Raw genomic sequence first — 17,164 nt, 5'->3', positions numbered from 1 at the left:
ATGATCCCTCAATTCTCCTTCTTGACTTCCTTACGAAAAGCTCTCTTGTCAGGATCCAGCAACGTCCCTGCCTCCTCTGAAAGAAGCAGGAACATCTTCACCTGCACACTCCCCACCAGCTGTTGCCTCAATCTAAATTTGGTCTAAATTTAAACCTTTTCCTAAATATCTTTCTTCACTTTGAATCTCCTCTCATTTTCATGAGGAGACCAACTCTGTATAGTTTAATTGGTAACAGAAGATGGAAAATGACTATTACTCACACTTAATCTAAGCACGACAGTCACAAGAGCTTCTGACTAGGAATTTGGCTATGCGATGTTGAATGTTCTCTGTTCTCCGCTGTTTACCCTTTTTTGTTTCAATTTATACCAATTCATGAACCCAGAACTCATACGCTGATCACCAACGAGGAACGACATGTTATTCCTGCAAATTTATTTAGTCTACATATTTGTATCATATATTAGCCTTATATGATCCTTGTTTTTAAAAGAAAAGGAAAAGTTATTCCTAAAAGAAAAGAAAAAGGCAAAACACAGAGGCCCCATCGGCAATCAGTCCTGAAATTAGGATCAGGTAATTTAAAGAATCATGGCTTCTTGTGCTGCGCAATGGATCAGTGAGTTCTCTGACATTGGTAGGGCATTCAGAGCACAGTACTGGCACCAATACATCGCGGTGGCCGGGGAGCTGTGACGTATTCCTGGCTCAAATTGCCTGCAGATGTCAAAGGCGCTGGAAGGCAGGTGGAGGAGCCCAAAAAGGTGCCCACCTTCTCAAACTCCATCCGCCTGCCTGCCTCATCCCACCCCCAAAATGAGCAAGCCCCAGTAACTCTCCAGCCCCATCCATCCATGTCCCCATCTCCCCTCCCCTGGGACTCACCAGATATGTCGGAAGTCCCTGGGAGGGAACGCTCAGAGGCTGTGAGGAGGGATGCAGGAGACAACCTGACCAGGTCAACTGTCCATCTTCCCCCTTCCATCCTCGCTAGGTTTACAGATTCAGTCTCTTTCATCTTTCCTGAGGAGTTGAGAAGCCACCACAAGCTGCAGGGTCCTGGGAGAGAGGAAGAAGCAAAGGGAGCCTCAGAGGCCCTGCAGGGATTCTCCTGCCCTAGATATCCCCCTGCTCCTGGAGAAGCACAAATGGGGCAGCCCCTTCCCAACAGAAACCCCATTTGAAACATCTACAGTGATTCCAACTTAATCTGTTTGCACCTCACCCCACTTCGTAAGGCTGACATGGTCTGCACATTAGTGACCTGAGAGTAGACCCCATTGAACTCAGAGGGGCTTATGGATAGAACTTGGTGCAAAAACCAGGCACCATCCTGTCCCCAAGCCTGAAAACTGCAGCCCCAGAGCATGGGCAGAATACAGCCGAATAGCTATTACATGTAGGTGCCCCCACGTCTCAGTGCAAGAGATGCCTTAGCAGTTGAGCTGGCTGGGCCCCAAACCTCTTTCTGCTCATCATTAGAGCTGCTGAGAGACCCTAGAAGGTTGGGAATAGGATCTGGCTCCTGCTGTTTCGTAGCCACCTCCTCATTTTCCTTATTCACGCAAAATGGAGAGATTTTTGGTTGTGCTTTCTTTAGAGAAGCTCTCTTTGGAGCAGGGCCCGTGGCACTCGGGGAGAGACCAGAAATTTTGTAACCACTCCAGGTCAACACCATCTTTTCCCTTAATTCCATATCATGTTTCCTTATGCCATTTGTAGCAATTAAAGCAAGGGCACCTGGGGGTCCAGGGCAGGGGAGCATCTCTTGGCCCCCCAGGAAAACAGAAACGTGTGGGGCGGGAGACTTCCAAGGAGACCCTTCAGGTCCCCAACTTCGCAGCCGGATCCCACGTACCCTGCCGGTGGGTCCCAGGGAAGGCGCTTCCAGGAAAGGCCCTTTAACATTCAGGTTTTTAGTCATTTCAAAGTAGGGATCCAGATGCACACGGCAGAATGGTAACGGGGAACCCCCACCTCCCTTGTCGTCACTCTGCATAAGATGGGGGGGGGGCCTTGATGCAGAGTCCTTGGCCCAGATGGAGGAGGGAGGGCAGCCCTAGAGCGCAGAAGCAGCCGGGGGGGGAGGGGCGGTCTGGGTGCCCTCGGCTTGCCAAGGGTTAAAAGGAGCAGAGCGGGATTCCTAGAGAGGACAGGAAGGGGAGGGCGGGGGAGGGCAAGGTCCTCCCCAGCAGAAGCCCCTCCCTGCCCAGTCCCTTCCTGCGAGCAACGAGGAGGCTGCTTTGTTCTCTCTGCTTTGCAAAAACTTCCTCGGTGCCCCTCCTGGAATCTGGTGAGTCTCTTCTCTCTTCCCCCTTGGGGTGCAGCGGGGAGAAGGGGGTCCCAGGGCTGCAAGGGGGGAGACAACCCCCCCCGTTCAGCTCATGCAGGGGGGGGGAGACCCCCAAGTCAGGGAGCAGAGGGTCCTGCCCCCAGTTCCTCTCTGCCGTGCCAGGGAGGGGCTGAGTGTCCAGCAGGTCTGCAACTCTGTTCTTCCTTTGGATCAAGATGCTGCCTTCCTTTGGGGGGGGGAGTCTTTGGGGCAACAAAAGGAGGGCATGCAAATAAGCCCCCTTCAGATTGAGGGGAAATTCGCATTTCATAACACAGAGAAGCATCCGAGGAAGGAGAAGCCCTGTGGAGTGGGGAGATACAGCCCCCCCCCAAGTGTGCAGACTGGAGGGGAGACTCACGATCTACTCAAATACAATTCCCAGAGTTCCCTGGCAAGAAGGGGGGATTGGTGACCACTCTGGGAATTGCAGTCTTTGGGCAGCAGGGCTGAAGCTGTCTCCTTGCACCTCTCAGGGTCCTGAACCAATTCTGGCTCCCAGGATTCTTCGGAGGAGGAGTCCCTAGGGCGGGTGAGATCTGGTTTCCAACCTTGTTAAACATCTGCCCCCTCCCAGCAGAGCAAGTGCACAGACTGGCACGTGCCACTCTTGGGAGCAGGAGCTGCATCCAGCCTTGCTCAGCTCAATATGTTTAGGAAGACCATGCCCCTCCTGCCCTGGCAAGGCACTGGGGTGAAGCTGCCACGTCATCAGCATCCTGTGCGAATAATAATAATAACAATAATATTTACCTGCCACCCATCAGACTGGGTTTCTCCAGACACTCAGGGCAGCACATATAAAAACACAATAAAACATCAAACATTAAAAACGTCACGATACAGGGCTGCCTTCAGATGTCTCCTAAAAGTTGTGTGGTTCTTTATTTCCTTGACATCTGATGGTAGCGTGTTCCACAGGGAGGGCGCCACTACCAAGAAGGCCCTCAGCCTGCTTCCCTGTAACTTCTCTTCTTGCACTGAGGGAACCACCAGAAGGCCCTTGGTGCTGGACCTCAGTGTCCAGGCTGAACGATGGGGGTGGAGATGCTCCTTCGGGTATCCTGGGCCAAGGCCGTTGAGGGTTTTAAAGCACCAACACTTTGAAAGTAGATCCTTTAGGAGCGGTCTTACATGGTTCCAGCAGCCACTCCCAGTCACCAGTCTAGCCTCCGCATTCTGCAGAACACTAAGTGAATGACAGAGAGGTTGCTGCAGACTAAAGTTAGAAAAGCTTTAATTGCTACAAATGGCATAAGGAAACATGATATGGAATTAAGGGAAAAGATGGTGTTGACCTGGAGTGGTTAGAAAATTTCTGGTCTCTCCCCGAGTGCCACGGGCCCTGCTCCAAAGAGAGCTTCTCTAAAGAAAGCACAACCAAAAATCTCTCCATTTTGCGTGAATAAGGAAAATGAGGAGGTGGCTACGAAACAGCAGGAGCCAGATCCTATTCCCAACCTTCTAGGGTCTCTCAGCAGCTCTAATGATGAGCAGAAAGAGGTTTGGGGCCCAGCCAGCTCAACTGCTAAGGCATCTCTTGCACTGAGACGTGGGGGCACCTACATGTAATAGCTACTCGGCTGTATTCTGCCCATGCTCTGGGGTTGCAGTTTTCAGACTTGGGGACAGGATGGTGCCTGGTTTTTGCACCAAGTTCTATCCATAAGCCCCTCTGAGTTCAATGGGGTCTACTCACAAGTCACTAATGTGCAGACCATGTCAGCCTTACGAAGTGGGGTGAGGTGCAAACAGTTTAAGTTGGAATCACTGGAGATGTTTCAAATGGGGTTTCTGTTGGGAAGGGGCTGCCCCATTTGTGCTTCTCCAGAAGCAGGGGAATATCTAGGGCAGGAGAATGCCTGCAGGGCCTCTGAGGCTCCCTTTGTTTTTTCCTCTCTCCCAGGACCCTGCAGCTTGTGGTGGCTTCTCGACTCCTCAGGAAGGATGAAAGAGACTGAATCTGTAAACCTAGCGAGGATGGAAGGGGGAAGATGGACAGTTGACCTGGTCAGGTTGTCTCCTGCATCCCTCCTCACAGCCTCTGAGCGTTCCCTCCCAGGGACCTCCGAGAGATCTGGTGAGTGCCAGGGGAGGGGAGATGGGGACATGGATGGATGGGGCTGGAGAGGTATCGGGGCTTGTGTATCATTCGTGCACACTCCCCCACCTCTCCAGTCTGCCTTCCAACTCCGTCAAGACCCGGCTGAGGGGGGTGGGGTGCGTCGAAACTTTTTCAGAACATAAAGAAACAAAAACAGTAGTTTGCTGCCCCCACTTCCTTATCTTAGAACAGCCCTGAAAAGTAACCTAAGGAAGGAGATTATTCTCCAGTTTTTCCAGACTGCCCCACACTGTGTCACTTTTCTGTGTCACAGACAGAAATCCACCAGGCTCTGGTAGGCGACTAAGTGGTCAGGTACTGGTTTGGCTTCCCCGGCAGAAAGGCATAAAAGACAGTAACAGGGGAAAATCCTTTTTCCAGAATTTTTTAAAAACCAAGATTATTCAAATCTTTCAATATCACTAACTACAGAACATACAACGAGAATGAAAGTGTGAAACAGAACTGTTCTCCGCATTCCTGGCATCAGGGCAAGTCCTCTTTGCAAGACAATGGTCTCACATGGCAAGGTATGTTAGGGAATTGCAAGCTGGCTTCCTTAGGTTTTATCCCTTTTGAACCCACGTGGATTCAAAACTCAAAAGCCAATCAGTTCTTTAGATTAATTAGCAACTCGCCAATGGTTAGATAGAACAATAACTCAGGCTTCTTAGGAGCCTCGACAGCCGAATCCTGTTTATCAAAAGGCCTTGAAGATGAAAAGCATTCCCAAAGCCAGACCAGATTCTTTGAGTTGTAAATTAAGCTTCATAACCTTTTTCACACAGACAGGGCATCTAAGATAGCCAGGTGTCAAGACTACAAATCAGCTAGAAACCTCCTTCCTGCAGATGGAGAAGATAACTTATTCACACTCTTTGAGACAGAAAGTCTGCAATTAAAGAAGCAGATACACATTCCAAGAATTCTACAGCGTTTGGCTCTCCCATAATGCTCTTCTTTAGCATGAGCCAAAGTTTTAACTTGCTAAGATTTCCCAACTTCATTACAAACTCTTTATTGGTAATATATAGAGATAAATTGAGGATTTTTACAATTTTATAACATGCAGATAAAATTATGTGTTGCGAAACCAGAGAGAGGAGCTGGGGGAAGTCTTGGGGGTGGGGAGGGATTTTTTTCTTTTTTAGGGGGAAATGGGGGGGGATAATGTGGATGATGTATTTTTGTTAAAATTGTTATGTTGGAATTCCTAATAAAAACATGTATTTTTTTTTTAAAAAAAAGGAATTAAGGGAAAAGATGGTGTTGACCTGGAGTGGTTACAAAATTTCTGGTCTCTCCCCGAGTGCCACGGGCCCTGCTCCAAAGAGAGCTTCTCTAAAGAAAGCACAACCAAAAATCTCTCCATTTTGCGTGAATAAGGAAAATGAGGAGGTGGCTAAGAAACAGCAGGAGCCAGATCCTATTCCCAACCTTCTAGGGTCTCTCAGCAGCTCTAATGATGAGCAGAAAGAGGTTTGGGGCCCAGCCAGCTCAACTGTTAAGGCATCTCTTGCACTGAGACGTGGGGGCACCCACATGTAATAGCTACTCGGCTGTATTCTGCACATGCTCTGGGGCTGCAGTTTTCAGGCTTGGGGACAGGATGGTGCCTGGTTTTTGCACCAAGTTCTATCCATAAGCCCCTCTGAGTTCAATGGGGTCTACTCTCAGGTACTAGTGTGCAGACCATGCCAGCCTTACGAAGTGGGGTGAGGTGCAAACAGATTAAGTTGGAACCACTGGAGATGTTTCAAATGGGGTTTCTGTTGGGAAGGGGCTGCCCCATTTGTGCTTCTCCAGGCGCAGGGGGATATCTAGGGCAGGAGAATCCCTGCAGGGCCTCTGAGGCTCCCTTTGTTTCTTCCTCTCTCCCAGGACCCTGCAGCTTGTGGTGGCTTCTCGACTCCTCAGGAAGGATGAAAGAAACTGAATCTGTAAACCTAGCGAGGATGGAAGGGGGAAGATGGACAGTTGACCTGGTCAGGTTGTCTCCTGCATCCCTCCTCACAGCCTCTGAGCGTTCCCTCCCAGGGACTTCCGACATATCTGGTGAGTCCCAGGGGAGGGGAGATGGGGACATGGATGGATGGGGCTGGAGAGTTACTGGGGCTTGCTCATTTTGGGGGTGGGATGAGGCAGGCAGGCGGATGGAGTTTGAGAAGGTGGGCACCTTTTTGGGCTCCTCCACCTGCCTTCCAGCGCCTTTGACATCTGCAGGCAATTTGAGCCAGGAATACGTCACAGCTCCCCGGCCACCGCGATGTATTGGTGCCAGTACTGTGCTCTGAATGCCCTACCAATGTCAGAGAACTCACTGATCCATCACGCAGCACTAGAAGCCATGATTCTTTAAATTACCTGATCCTAATTTCAGGACTGATTGCCGATGGGGCCTCTGTGTTTTGCCCTTTTCTTTTCTTTTAGGAATAACTTTTCCTTTTCTTTTAAAAACAAGGATCATATAAGGCTAATATATGATACAAATATGTAGACTAAATAAATTTGCAGGAATAACATGTCGTTCCTCGTTGGTGATCAGCGTATGAGTTCTGGGTTCATGAATTGGTATAAATTGAAACAAAAAAGGGTAAACAGCGGAGAACAGAGAACATTCAACATCGCATAGCCAAATTCCTAGTCAGAAGCTCTTGTGACTGTCGTGCTTAGATTAAGTGTGAGTAATAGTCATTTTCCATCTTCTGTTACCAATTAAACTATACAGAGTTGGTCTCCTCATGAAAATGAGAGGAGATTCAAAGTGAAGAAAGATATTTAGGAAAAGGTTTAAATTTATACCAAATTTAGATTGAGGCAACAGCTGGTGGGGAGTGTGCAGGTGAAGATGTTCCTGCTTCTTTCAGAGGAGGCAGGGACGTTGCTGGATCCTGACAAGAGAGCTTTTCGTAAGGAAGTCAAGAAGGAGAATTGAGGGATCATGGACCCTCTCGTTAAAATTCCCTGTTAGATCATAACATCAATTTTGAAATTCCATACATACCTCTATTTCAGGGGTGGCCACCTTCCAAGAGACTGCGATCTACTTGCAGAATTAAAAACTTGGAGTGATCTACCCCTGTTTTGTAGGGGTTCAGATCAAAGTTGTTGAGCTTTTATTAGCAACTCACCAAAGGAGCGCTGGGGGGGAAACAGCCTCCAGCCTCGGTTTGTAAGCTCTGTCTTCCATTCTCCAACAATGGAGGGAGGATCTGGGAGGGGGCCAGCAATTGACTGCGATTGACCAAAACCTCGCAGGGATCAACCAGTAGATCGTGATCGACCTGTTGCACATCCCTGCTCTATTTGATGAACCACCACTATTTGGATGGAGACCAACAGCATCTGGGATTCTAACATCCACACCGTGAGCCCTGAATGGAGGGATATCAACTGTTTGTGAATATTCTTTGTCTAGTCATGCATTTTGAAACAATGACCAGGCTTGTCTGAACCACCCAGGCCTTCTTAAATGTGGGCTTGAGAGTTTTTAGGGAAGTTGAAGTAACTTCTGTCAGGTTTGTTGTTTTGGCTTCTGTTTGCATTTGATTGACCAAAGAGATGACTGACCTTGCATATGGGGTGGATTCCAGGATTGAGCCAAATCAAATCTATCCCAGATAAAAGCCAAGCAATATGTCAGTTATTACCAGGAAACAAAGGCAGTGAAAACTATTGTAAGGCCTCACATCTAACTTCAGTCCTTCCTTTATCACAAGCATTCGTTAACGTTGTTCAATAATGGATGTGAAGCACGTCCCCTTCGCTCTGAGTGGGGTTGGGGTCCGGGGCAGCAATGCAGACTTAGCACAACTTACCCTAACATGGCAGTGCATTGCTGGGGGAGGGGTCAGGTGGTGGGTTTGATGGTCCTGTGTCATCTGCGCCCCGGTCGCAGTATGCTGGCAGTGTGGCCCATTGGTTTCAAGAGAGTCAGGCACCCCTTAGGCGTGCTCAAGTGTTAGGGGGTTGAAGATGCCACACATCTACAATGCCATTAAGTTAGACTTCAAGGCTGTCCTCTTGAGGCTGAAACGGAGCACTCTCAAGTCTCTTGGTGAGATGAGGGGCGGGGAACTTTGTTCAATAATCTGGAGCTCCATTTCTTCCTGAGGCAATAATTATCTTCTCTCTTCGTTGCAGATGGTGATGAATGGGAAGGGAAGAACAAGGGGGACCACAACAGAATCCACATATCGGAGAAATCAAATAAATATTCAGAGTATGGAGAGAACATCGGCCAGAGCTCCCAGTCCACCTCCAATCAACGAAAGAGCTTCATTCGGAGGGATAGCCTCACTTCACATGAAAGAATTCACAGAGGAGAGAAATTGTATCACTGCACAGAATGTGGAAAGAGTTTCAATCGGAAGTACAGTCTCACTTCCCATCAAAGAATTCATACGGGGGAGAAACCCTATCAGTGCTTAGAATGTGGAAAGAGCTTTAGTCACAGATCACATCTCACTTGCCATCAAAGAATTCATACAGGGGAGAAACCCTATCAGTGCTTGGAATGTGGGAAGAGCTTCCGTCACAGCCATAGTCTCACTTCCCATCAAAGAATCCATACAGGGGAGAAACCCTATCAGTGCTTGGAATGTGGAAAGAGCTTCAGTCACAGTCAGAGTCTCTATTCCCATCAAAGAATCCATACAGGGGAGAACCCCTATCAGTGCTTTGAATGTGGGAAAAGTTTCAGTCAAAGCTCCCATCTCATAATCCATAAAAGAATCCACACAGGGGAGAAACCCTATCAGTGCTTGGAATGTGGGAAGAGCTTCAGTAACAGCACCAGTCTTGCTTCCCACCAAAGAATCCATACAGGGGAGAAACCCTATCAGTGCTTTGAATGTTCAAAGAGCTTCAGTCACAGCCGCAGTTTCGCTTTGCATCACAGAATCCATACAGGGGAGAAACCCTATCAGTGCTTGGAATGTGGAAAGAGCTTCCGTAACAGCACCAATCTTGCTTCCCATCACAGAATCCATACAGGGGAGAAACCCTATCAGTGCTTGGAATGTGGAAAGAGCTTCAGTAACAGCACCAATCTTGCTTCCCATCAAAGAATCCATACAGGGGAGAAACCCTATCAGTGCTTGGAATGTGGAAAGAGCTTCAGTAACAGCACCAATCTTGCTTCCCACCAAGGAATCCATACAGGGGAGAAACCCTATCAGTGCTTTGAATGTTCAAAGAGCTTCAGTCACAGCAAGAGTCTCGCTTTGCATCACAGAATCCATACAGGGGAGAAACCCTATCAGTGCTTCGAATGTGGGAAGAGCTTCCGTCACAGCCATAGTCTCACTTCCCATCAAAGAATCCATACAGGGGAGAAACCCTATCAGTGCTTGGAATGTGGAAAGAGCTTCAGTCGAAAGGACAGGCTCACTTTTCATCTAAGAATACATACAGGGGAGAAACCCTATCACTGCTTGGAATGTGGGAAGAGCTTCAGTCACAGTCAGAGTCTCTATTCCCATCAAAAAGTTCATACAGGAGAGAAACCACATTAGTGCTTGGAATGTGGGAAGAGCTTCCGTCACAGCCATAGTCTCTATTCCCATCAAAGAATCCATACAGGGGAGGAACCCTATCAGTGCTTTGAATGTGGGAAAAGTTTCAGTCAAAGCCCCTATCTCATAATCCATAAAAGAATCCATACAGGGGAGAAACCATACCAGTGCTTGGAATGTGGGAAGAGCTTCAGTCACAGCCGCAGTCTCGCTTTGCATCACAGAATTCACACCAGAGAGAAATCTTCTTAGTGTTTGGAATGTGGGAAGGCCTTCAGTCAGAGTGCCACTCTCATGGCCCACCAAATAATTCATACAGGGTTGAAAGCATATCAGCGCATGGAATGTAGATAAAATTTCCCTCGTAAAAAAGTCAATTCAAGAACTCACAGCATGGTGAATAATAGAATGGTAGATTCGGAATCTAGTCCAACACCTGCCAACGCAGAAAAAAATCATTTCAAGCATCCATGACAGATGGCCATCCAACTTCTTCTTATAGACCTCCAATGAAGGAGAGTCCACCCCCTTCTGAGGGAGTTCCTTTTCACTGCTGGCTCTTACTATCAGAAAGTTCCTCCTGATCTTTAGGAGACATCTCCTTTTGTGTTGCTTGAATCGCCTCTTCAGATTCCTTCATGACCTTGAGAAGGACTTCTGTATGTCTGAGAATGTCCAGGGGATTGGACCATGCTCTATATTTGGGGGGAAACCCATGGAGAGGAGTCTGATATAGGGCTTAAGTCGTCTAGGCATTGGTCAGATTGTCATAATTACAGACATACTTACTGGTTTGGACGGAAGTGATTCTTATTCCAGGGGAAGTGGTGACCCTGAGATTACAGGTGCTCTCACCAATATTGTCCAAACGTCCAGTAAAACTTTGACACAGCAGACCAATACCCGCTGAGGTCAATGTATTAGGAGGTTAGGTTTAGGGCCGTGTGGTATTGCTTCATTGTATGTGGGGTCCCTATAAAGGGAACTTCTTCCTCTAGGTGGGAGGGAGACTGGTCAATTTACCATCAGTTGAATGCAACATTTAAGTCAGATTTTTAAAAACGGATTTGCAGAACAAAACTCACAGTTTGAAAGGCAGTTATTAGGCTCCAGGGTTAAAATATTATCTAAATGTTACTGGAGTGGGATACAAAGAATGAAATGATAAAATCATGAATGAGAAGCTGGGCCAGAGATGTAGGACAAAACATTGACTTTGCTTTATGGGAGCAACTGTGGAAAGTAAATTTAAGATTTACAGCTAGCTACATGCTAAGGGAAAACTTCATGAAGATGATTCAGAGGAGTCAATCAAGATCATCAAGGGTCTGAAACCAAGCCATATGAGGGGGGCTTGAAGGAACTGGGGGGGTGCGTATCTATTTCAAGTGACGTTTGCCGAAATCTACGCTTGCAACATGGGCTGTCATATGTCCAGATTTTCCCGGACATTTCAGCAATTTCCGCCCAGACGCTGTTTACAATTCTGGATGTATGGCAACCATGTCTGTATACAGTGGTACCTCGGTTTTCAAACAGCTTAATTCCTGAACAACTTTGAACTCGAATGCTGCAAACCTGGCAGTCAGTGTTCCAGTTTGCGAACTTTGCTTCGGAAGCCGAACATGCTCCTGAGCTTCTGTTTTCACTGTTGCGCTGCTAATTTGCGCCCTCCCCCATTGTAATCAAAGCCTTCCATTTCCAATTGCAGTGTTCTGAGGTGTTATTTGGTGCTTTTGTTTTTGCTAAAAGTAATGGCGTTTTTATTTGGCTTTTTCATTTTTGTGACTGTGGCTTCTTCTCTGTTTTTGATTGATTGTGTGACTGCGGCAATGCATAAAAGCCCCATCCAAACAATGTCTATCATCAGTGCAGGTAAGAAAAAATAATAATTTTAATTTTAATCTAAAGTACTGTCTTCTTTCTTTTATAGTCCAGTACATTGATTATTGCTTTCATTTTATGGATCAATGATCTCGTTAGATAGTAAAATTCATGTTAAATTGCTGTTTTAGTTGTTTTTAAAAGTCTGGAATTGATTAATCTGTTTTGCATTACTTTCTTTTTTTAAAAAAAATTATTCGATTTTTTACATATATGCTTACAATTTTTAAATTTGCTGTACAATTTTTTCCTTTCCCTCCCCCCCCCCTACCCATTGGAAGGGTTCAAACAATTATTCTCAGCCACGGGCATAGTGTCTTTAGTTTCTACCGAATGTCTTTTGTTCCAGTAGTTTTTATGCAATCAAGATAGGGGTTCTATCTGTTCCTTATTGTGGTGGACTTGACCTTCCACGTTGTTTCCTGTGACATGACTGCGACAATGTCTGACTGAATAAGTTCAACAAATAAGTATTCCATGCCTCTACTGTCTTTTCCTCTCTCTTTCCAACCTAAAGCTGTCGTTGCCTTTCCCGCTAATATCATACCTTTGAAGGTAAACTGGTCACCTTTCTCTATTGCCATGTTTCCAAGTATACCCATTGTCATGAAATCTATTGATAGCTTCATTTTAAAAATTTCCTTAATAACCTTTAGGACTTTTCCCCAGAATTCCTTTCCCTCTGGGAATTCCCAGTACATATGGGAAAACCATCCCTTGACTTGTTTACAGTGCCAACAGCTAGAATTCAATCCTGCTACCATATTAGCAAGCTGGGCTGGAGTTATGTAGCATTGTTCCATTTGCTGTTTTCTCATCTCTACTTTAATATTTCATTCCATACCTTCTTATAGTTGAATTCTGCAGTCTTGTTAATATTTCTGCAGAGTTTGATGCCTAGGTATTTTATTCTTTTAGACCCCAGGCCCATTCCTGTTATGTTGTTTATTACGTTTTTTCCGGCTACATTTACATTAAAATACATTATTTCTGATTTTGTTATATTTACCCCTAATCCAGAATATTCCTCAAAATCTTCGAATATTATCTTTATTTCTTTTATCCCTTCCTTAGGATTTGTTATGATTCCAGTAATATCATCTGCAAACAAATTGATTTCCATCTCCTCTTTCCCAATCCTATAGACCTCTATCCTCCCACAGTTCCTTATCCTTTCTGCTAGTTGTGCTATAGCCATTATAAATAGGAACGGCGAAAGAGGACACCCCTGCCGAACGCCTCTGTGTATTGGGGGAGATTGGGAGTATTCCCCATTAACTCTCCCCACTGCTGTTCTTTCCTTATATAGTTCTTGTATCGCGAACCGATAAACCTCTCCTATTCCATATTTTGTCATTGTTTCCCATAAAAACTCCCGTGAGAGTGTATCAAATGCTTTAAAGACATCTAATTTCAGTAGCCCGAACTTTTTTACTTGTCCGTGATATTGGTCTTCTTTTATTATCTGGGGGGTGCCATAATTTTGGCGAAGATTTTATAATCTTGGTTTAATAGACTTAGAGGTCCATATGAACCTACTTCTTTAGGGTCTTTGTTTGGTTTTAAGATTACCATTATTTCTGCCTTTCTCCATGTTTCTGGGGCCTTTTCCCCTTCTAGTATACTGTTAAAAAGTTGTTGTAGTTCCGGGGCCAAAATTTCTACCATTTCCTTATAAAATTCAGCTGTAAAACCTTATGTTATGTCATTATTATGCAGTTTTTGTGCATAAGGTTTCATTGGGCTTTCTTGCCTTAAAGTAGCCTGGCATACATCTCGACTCACCCACACTCTTTTCCCTTGGAAACTCAATTTCCTTCAAAGTCTGGTATACCTGCTGTTGTAGCTTCTCTCTAGAAAATGTAACTATTGCATTCCTGGGGGATTTTCTCCCCTTAGGCCCTCGGCAGCAATGGGCTCGTTCCACATCTTCTGCCTTCAGACTAACTCCTTGAGTACTACTACTACTACTACTACTAATAATAATAATTTATTTATACCCCGCCCATCTGGCTGGGTTTCCCCAGCCACTCTGGGCGGCTTCCAGCAAAACAGTAAAATACATTAACCTATTAAACATTAAAAGCTTCCCTAAACAGGGCTGCCTTCAGATGTCTTCTAAAAGTTTGGTAGTTATTTTTCTCTTTGACATCTGATGGGAGGGCGTTCCACAGAGTGGGTGCCACTACCGAGAAGGCCCTCTGCCTGGTTCCCTGTTACTTGGCTTCTCATACCGAGGGAACCGCCAGAAGGCCCTTGGCGCTGGACCTCATGGAGGTGGAGCATAGCCAGGTTCTCAAAGTTTCTTCCAACTCTTTAGCCTGTATTTCTTCCGGAATTCCTCCCAAAATCGTATTAGCTCTTCTCTGGGGGTCCGGCAATTCTGCCCCCTGTTTAGATAGCGTAGTTACTTTTTTTTCATCTTCCTGGGCTAGCTCTTTAGCTTGAATTGCTAATTGCTTCACCCCCTTAATTTTGACTCCTTCAAGTATTACAATAATATAAATCCTAGTTAAAATATTTTAAAAGACTTCCACCGCATTCACCGCACGCCTCTTAGTTATCTTGCTCGTCTTTACATCTGTTCTTCAATCATTTCCCTTCCTTAGGTTCTTTCATAATCCGTCAAATCTTTATGTTCTCTATATTCTTAACAAGCTTAGTTTTAGCACAGGCAAACTTTCACATTTGAGCCCTGCTTGTATAAATATTCATTTAAGCATTCCCATTGTTTCTGTCTTATAGTTTTGGATTTATGCCTTATTAAATCCGTCAATTTTGCTAACTCCAGGTACTCACACAGTTTACTTAATCAGTCCCCTTTTGTTGGGATATAATTTCCTTTCCAATGACTGGCTACCAACATTTTCGCTGCTGTTGTTGCACTCAGAAAGATGTTAGTTTTGTCTTTGGGGATATGCTTACTCAAGATTCCTAGTAAATATGCTTTTGCCCTCCTGATATATGATACTTTTATCAATTTTTTAATCTCTTCATGGATCATCTCCCAAAATTTTCTGATCTCTGGACATGTCCACCACATATGGTATAGAGTGCCTTTCATTCTATTACATCTCCAGCATTTATTACTATATGATCTATTTGTTTTTGCCAGTCTGTCTGGTGCCATATACCATCTGTGGTGCATCTTCATATAATTCTCTCTTAATGAATACTAAGCTGTAAAATTTATATTTTTCCCCAAAAACTTTTTCCAATCTCCAGAATCAATTGTATATCTTAAATCCCGTTCCTACTTTAGAATATTCTCTCCTTTGACTTCTTGATCTGGGAGGACTTTATCTAATAATCTATATATTTTAGAGAGTGTTTTTTGATTATTTTGTAAAACCTCTCTTTCTAATTTTGATATTTTATTTCCCAAATCCCCTAGTTTTTATATCTTTCTCGTATGTAGCCTTAAGTTGGAAATATTCTAACCAATTTATTCCCAGTATTTTGAGTTCTTCGTATTCTTTTAATTTGATACAGTGGTACCTCGGGTTACATACGCTTCAGGTTACAGACTCCGCTAACCCAGAAATAGTGCTTCAGGTTAAGAACTTTGCTTCAGGATGAGAACAGAAATCGTGCTCCGGCGGTGCAGCAGCAGCAGGAGGCCCCATTAGCTAAAGTGGTGCTTCAGGTTAAGAACAGTTTCAGGTTAAGTACGGACCTCCGGAACGAATTGAAAAAAGCAAAGGATGTGTCAGGAGATAGATAATGTTCTTTCAGGAAACAGTAAACCTATTAATAAATTGTACTAAATTTAGTGTGTGTTACATGCTTGTAAACAAAGTAGTAAATGCACAGCTTTTTTAAACTTCTGTTGCTTTTTTTAAGTTATTCCTCTTCCATGTTACAGGTGTCTAGAGAGGATGGCCAGTGCTGAGCTTATTTCCAGTTATTTCACTTCAGCTCCTTAACTTAGTTGTTGCACCTTAATATTTTGATTCTTAAACAAGGTGGTACTTTCTGTCAGTTTCCACGCTCCTGAGGTACTTCTGACAGTATAGAAGACCCAGGGGGTCACCACACCCTTCATAACTGGTTTGGGATTCTTCTCTTTCTAGAAGATCTTTCCCTTCCTGACTTAAATAAGATCCAAGTAGACAGTATCCTCACAGCTTCTCCTTCTCCTACCGAAGCTGATGGAAGGCACTCCGGGCCACCAAGGCCACCGGAGCCTCGAGCGACAACAAAGGCTCCTGGAGTACCCCCAAGCTGTGTACCTGCTCCTTTGGAGGAAACGTGACCCCGTGAAGAGCAGGTGGCCTAGGGAACCACCCACTAACAGTGCCTCGGTCTTATCTGGATTGAGCTGAAGTTTGTTGGCTCTCTCCAGTCCATTACCGAGGCAAGACACTGGTCCAGAACTTCCACTGCCTCACCTGCAGGTGTAAAGGAGAAACAGAGCTGAGTGTCATCAGCATACTGCGGACAACGTACTCCAAACCTCCAGATAACACCACCCAGCAGTTTCATGTAGATGTTTAACAACCTGGGGGATAGGCTTGAGCCCTGAGGAACCCCACATTGAAGGTTGCATGGGGCTGAAAATCACTCCCCATGCACCACCTGGCTTACTTCTGACCTGGCTTACTTCTCGGCAGATGTGCCAACTTGAATAAAATAATAGGAGGGCCCAGGCAATCACTGTCCAGCAGAATTGAACATATGATGCCGTGCACACACACTATTTGAATGGCAGTGCCGGTTAACTTTGGGGGTGCCAGGACCCCACAAATATTTTATTGGCAAAGCCGATCAGTCCCTAGGAGTTGGCTCTTGTGCGTCAGAACCGCAAAGGGCTGGGCTGCGGATTCTTCCAACCGGATCTCTGCAACTACTGAGAAGAGTTGAGTGCTGACCATTCCTGGCTCCCTGGAGCCGTCCTTGTTTCTGCTAATAAAGAGTTAGCTTCACATGCTCTCTGTGGTTTTGGCTGGCTGGCTCTAGGATTCCATGAATCCAAACTCCCTGGAGGAAGGGGGTGCGGTGGGACTAGGACCCCCACCCCACCCCGCTTTACTTCAGATACCTGAGCAGGAGGAAGACGCCAAGGCAGCTCTGGAGCCCCTCCAGGAAATTCTCTGCCAGCGCCCCCAACCGTCCCCTGGCAATGCTTGGCTGGGCTTCCCTCCCACACCCTCTTCCTCCCAGTCTAATGGATGAGATGATGCCACAAACCCCTCACCATTTTAATGTCAATCAACTTTTTTTTGGGGGGCCCTCAAATATTTTATTTAGGTGGGGGACAACGGGACCTTGGCCCCTAGGAGTTGGCTCCTGGGCCTCTTTCCACCTCCTCCCTGGGGAGTCAAC

At 45.7% G+C, this 17,164-nt stretch overlaps 1 protein-coding gene across 1 annotated transcript; it reads left to right on the top strand.

Annotated features, from left to right (window-relative positions):
* Positions 1-1,785: 1,785 nt before the first annotated feature.
* Positions 1,786-11,963, top strand: LOC128409376 (zinc finger protein 883-like). The gene is made up of 4 exons (XM_053379799.1): positions 1,786-2,296; positions 4,242-4,415; positions 6,321-6,494; positions 8,583-11,963. Exons 2-4 carry the CDS (start codon positions 4,283-4,285, stop codon positions 9,953-9,955), a joined length of 1,680 nt encoding a protein of 559 aa, XP_053235774.1. The 5' UTR covers positions 1,786-2,296; positions 4,242-4,282; the 3' UTR covers positions 9,956-11,963.
* Positions 11,964-17,164: the final 5,201 nt, after the last annotated feature.

Source organism: Podarcis raffonei, chromosome 2 (assembly GCF_027172205.1).
Source record: "Podarcis raffonei isolate rPodRaf1 chromosome 2, rPodRaf1.pri, whole genome shotgun sequence".
NCBI lineage: Eukaryota > Metazoa > Chordata > Lepidosauria > Squamata > Lacertidae > Podarcis > Podarcis raffonei.
Note: the sequence above shows the minus strand (reverse complement) of the source record. Positions and strands in the feature narration are given on the sequence as shown.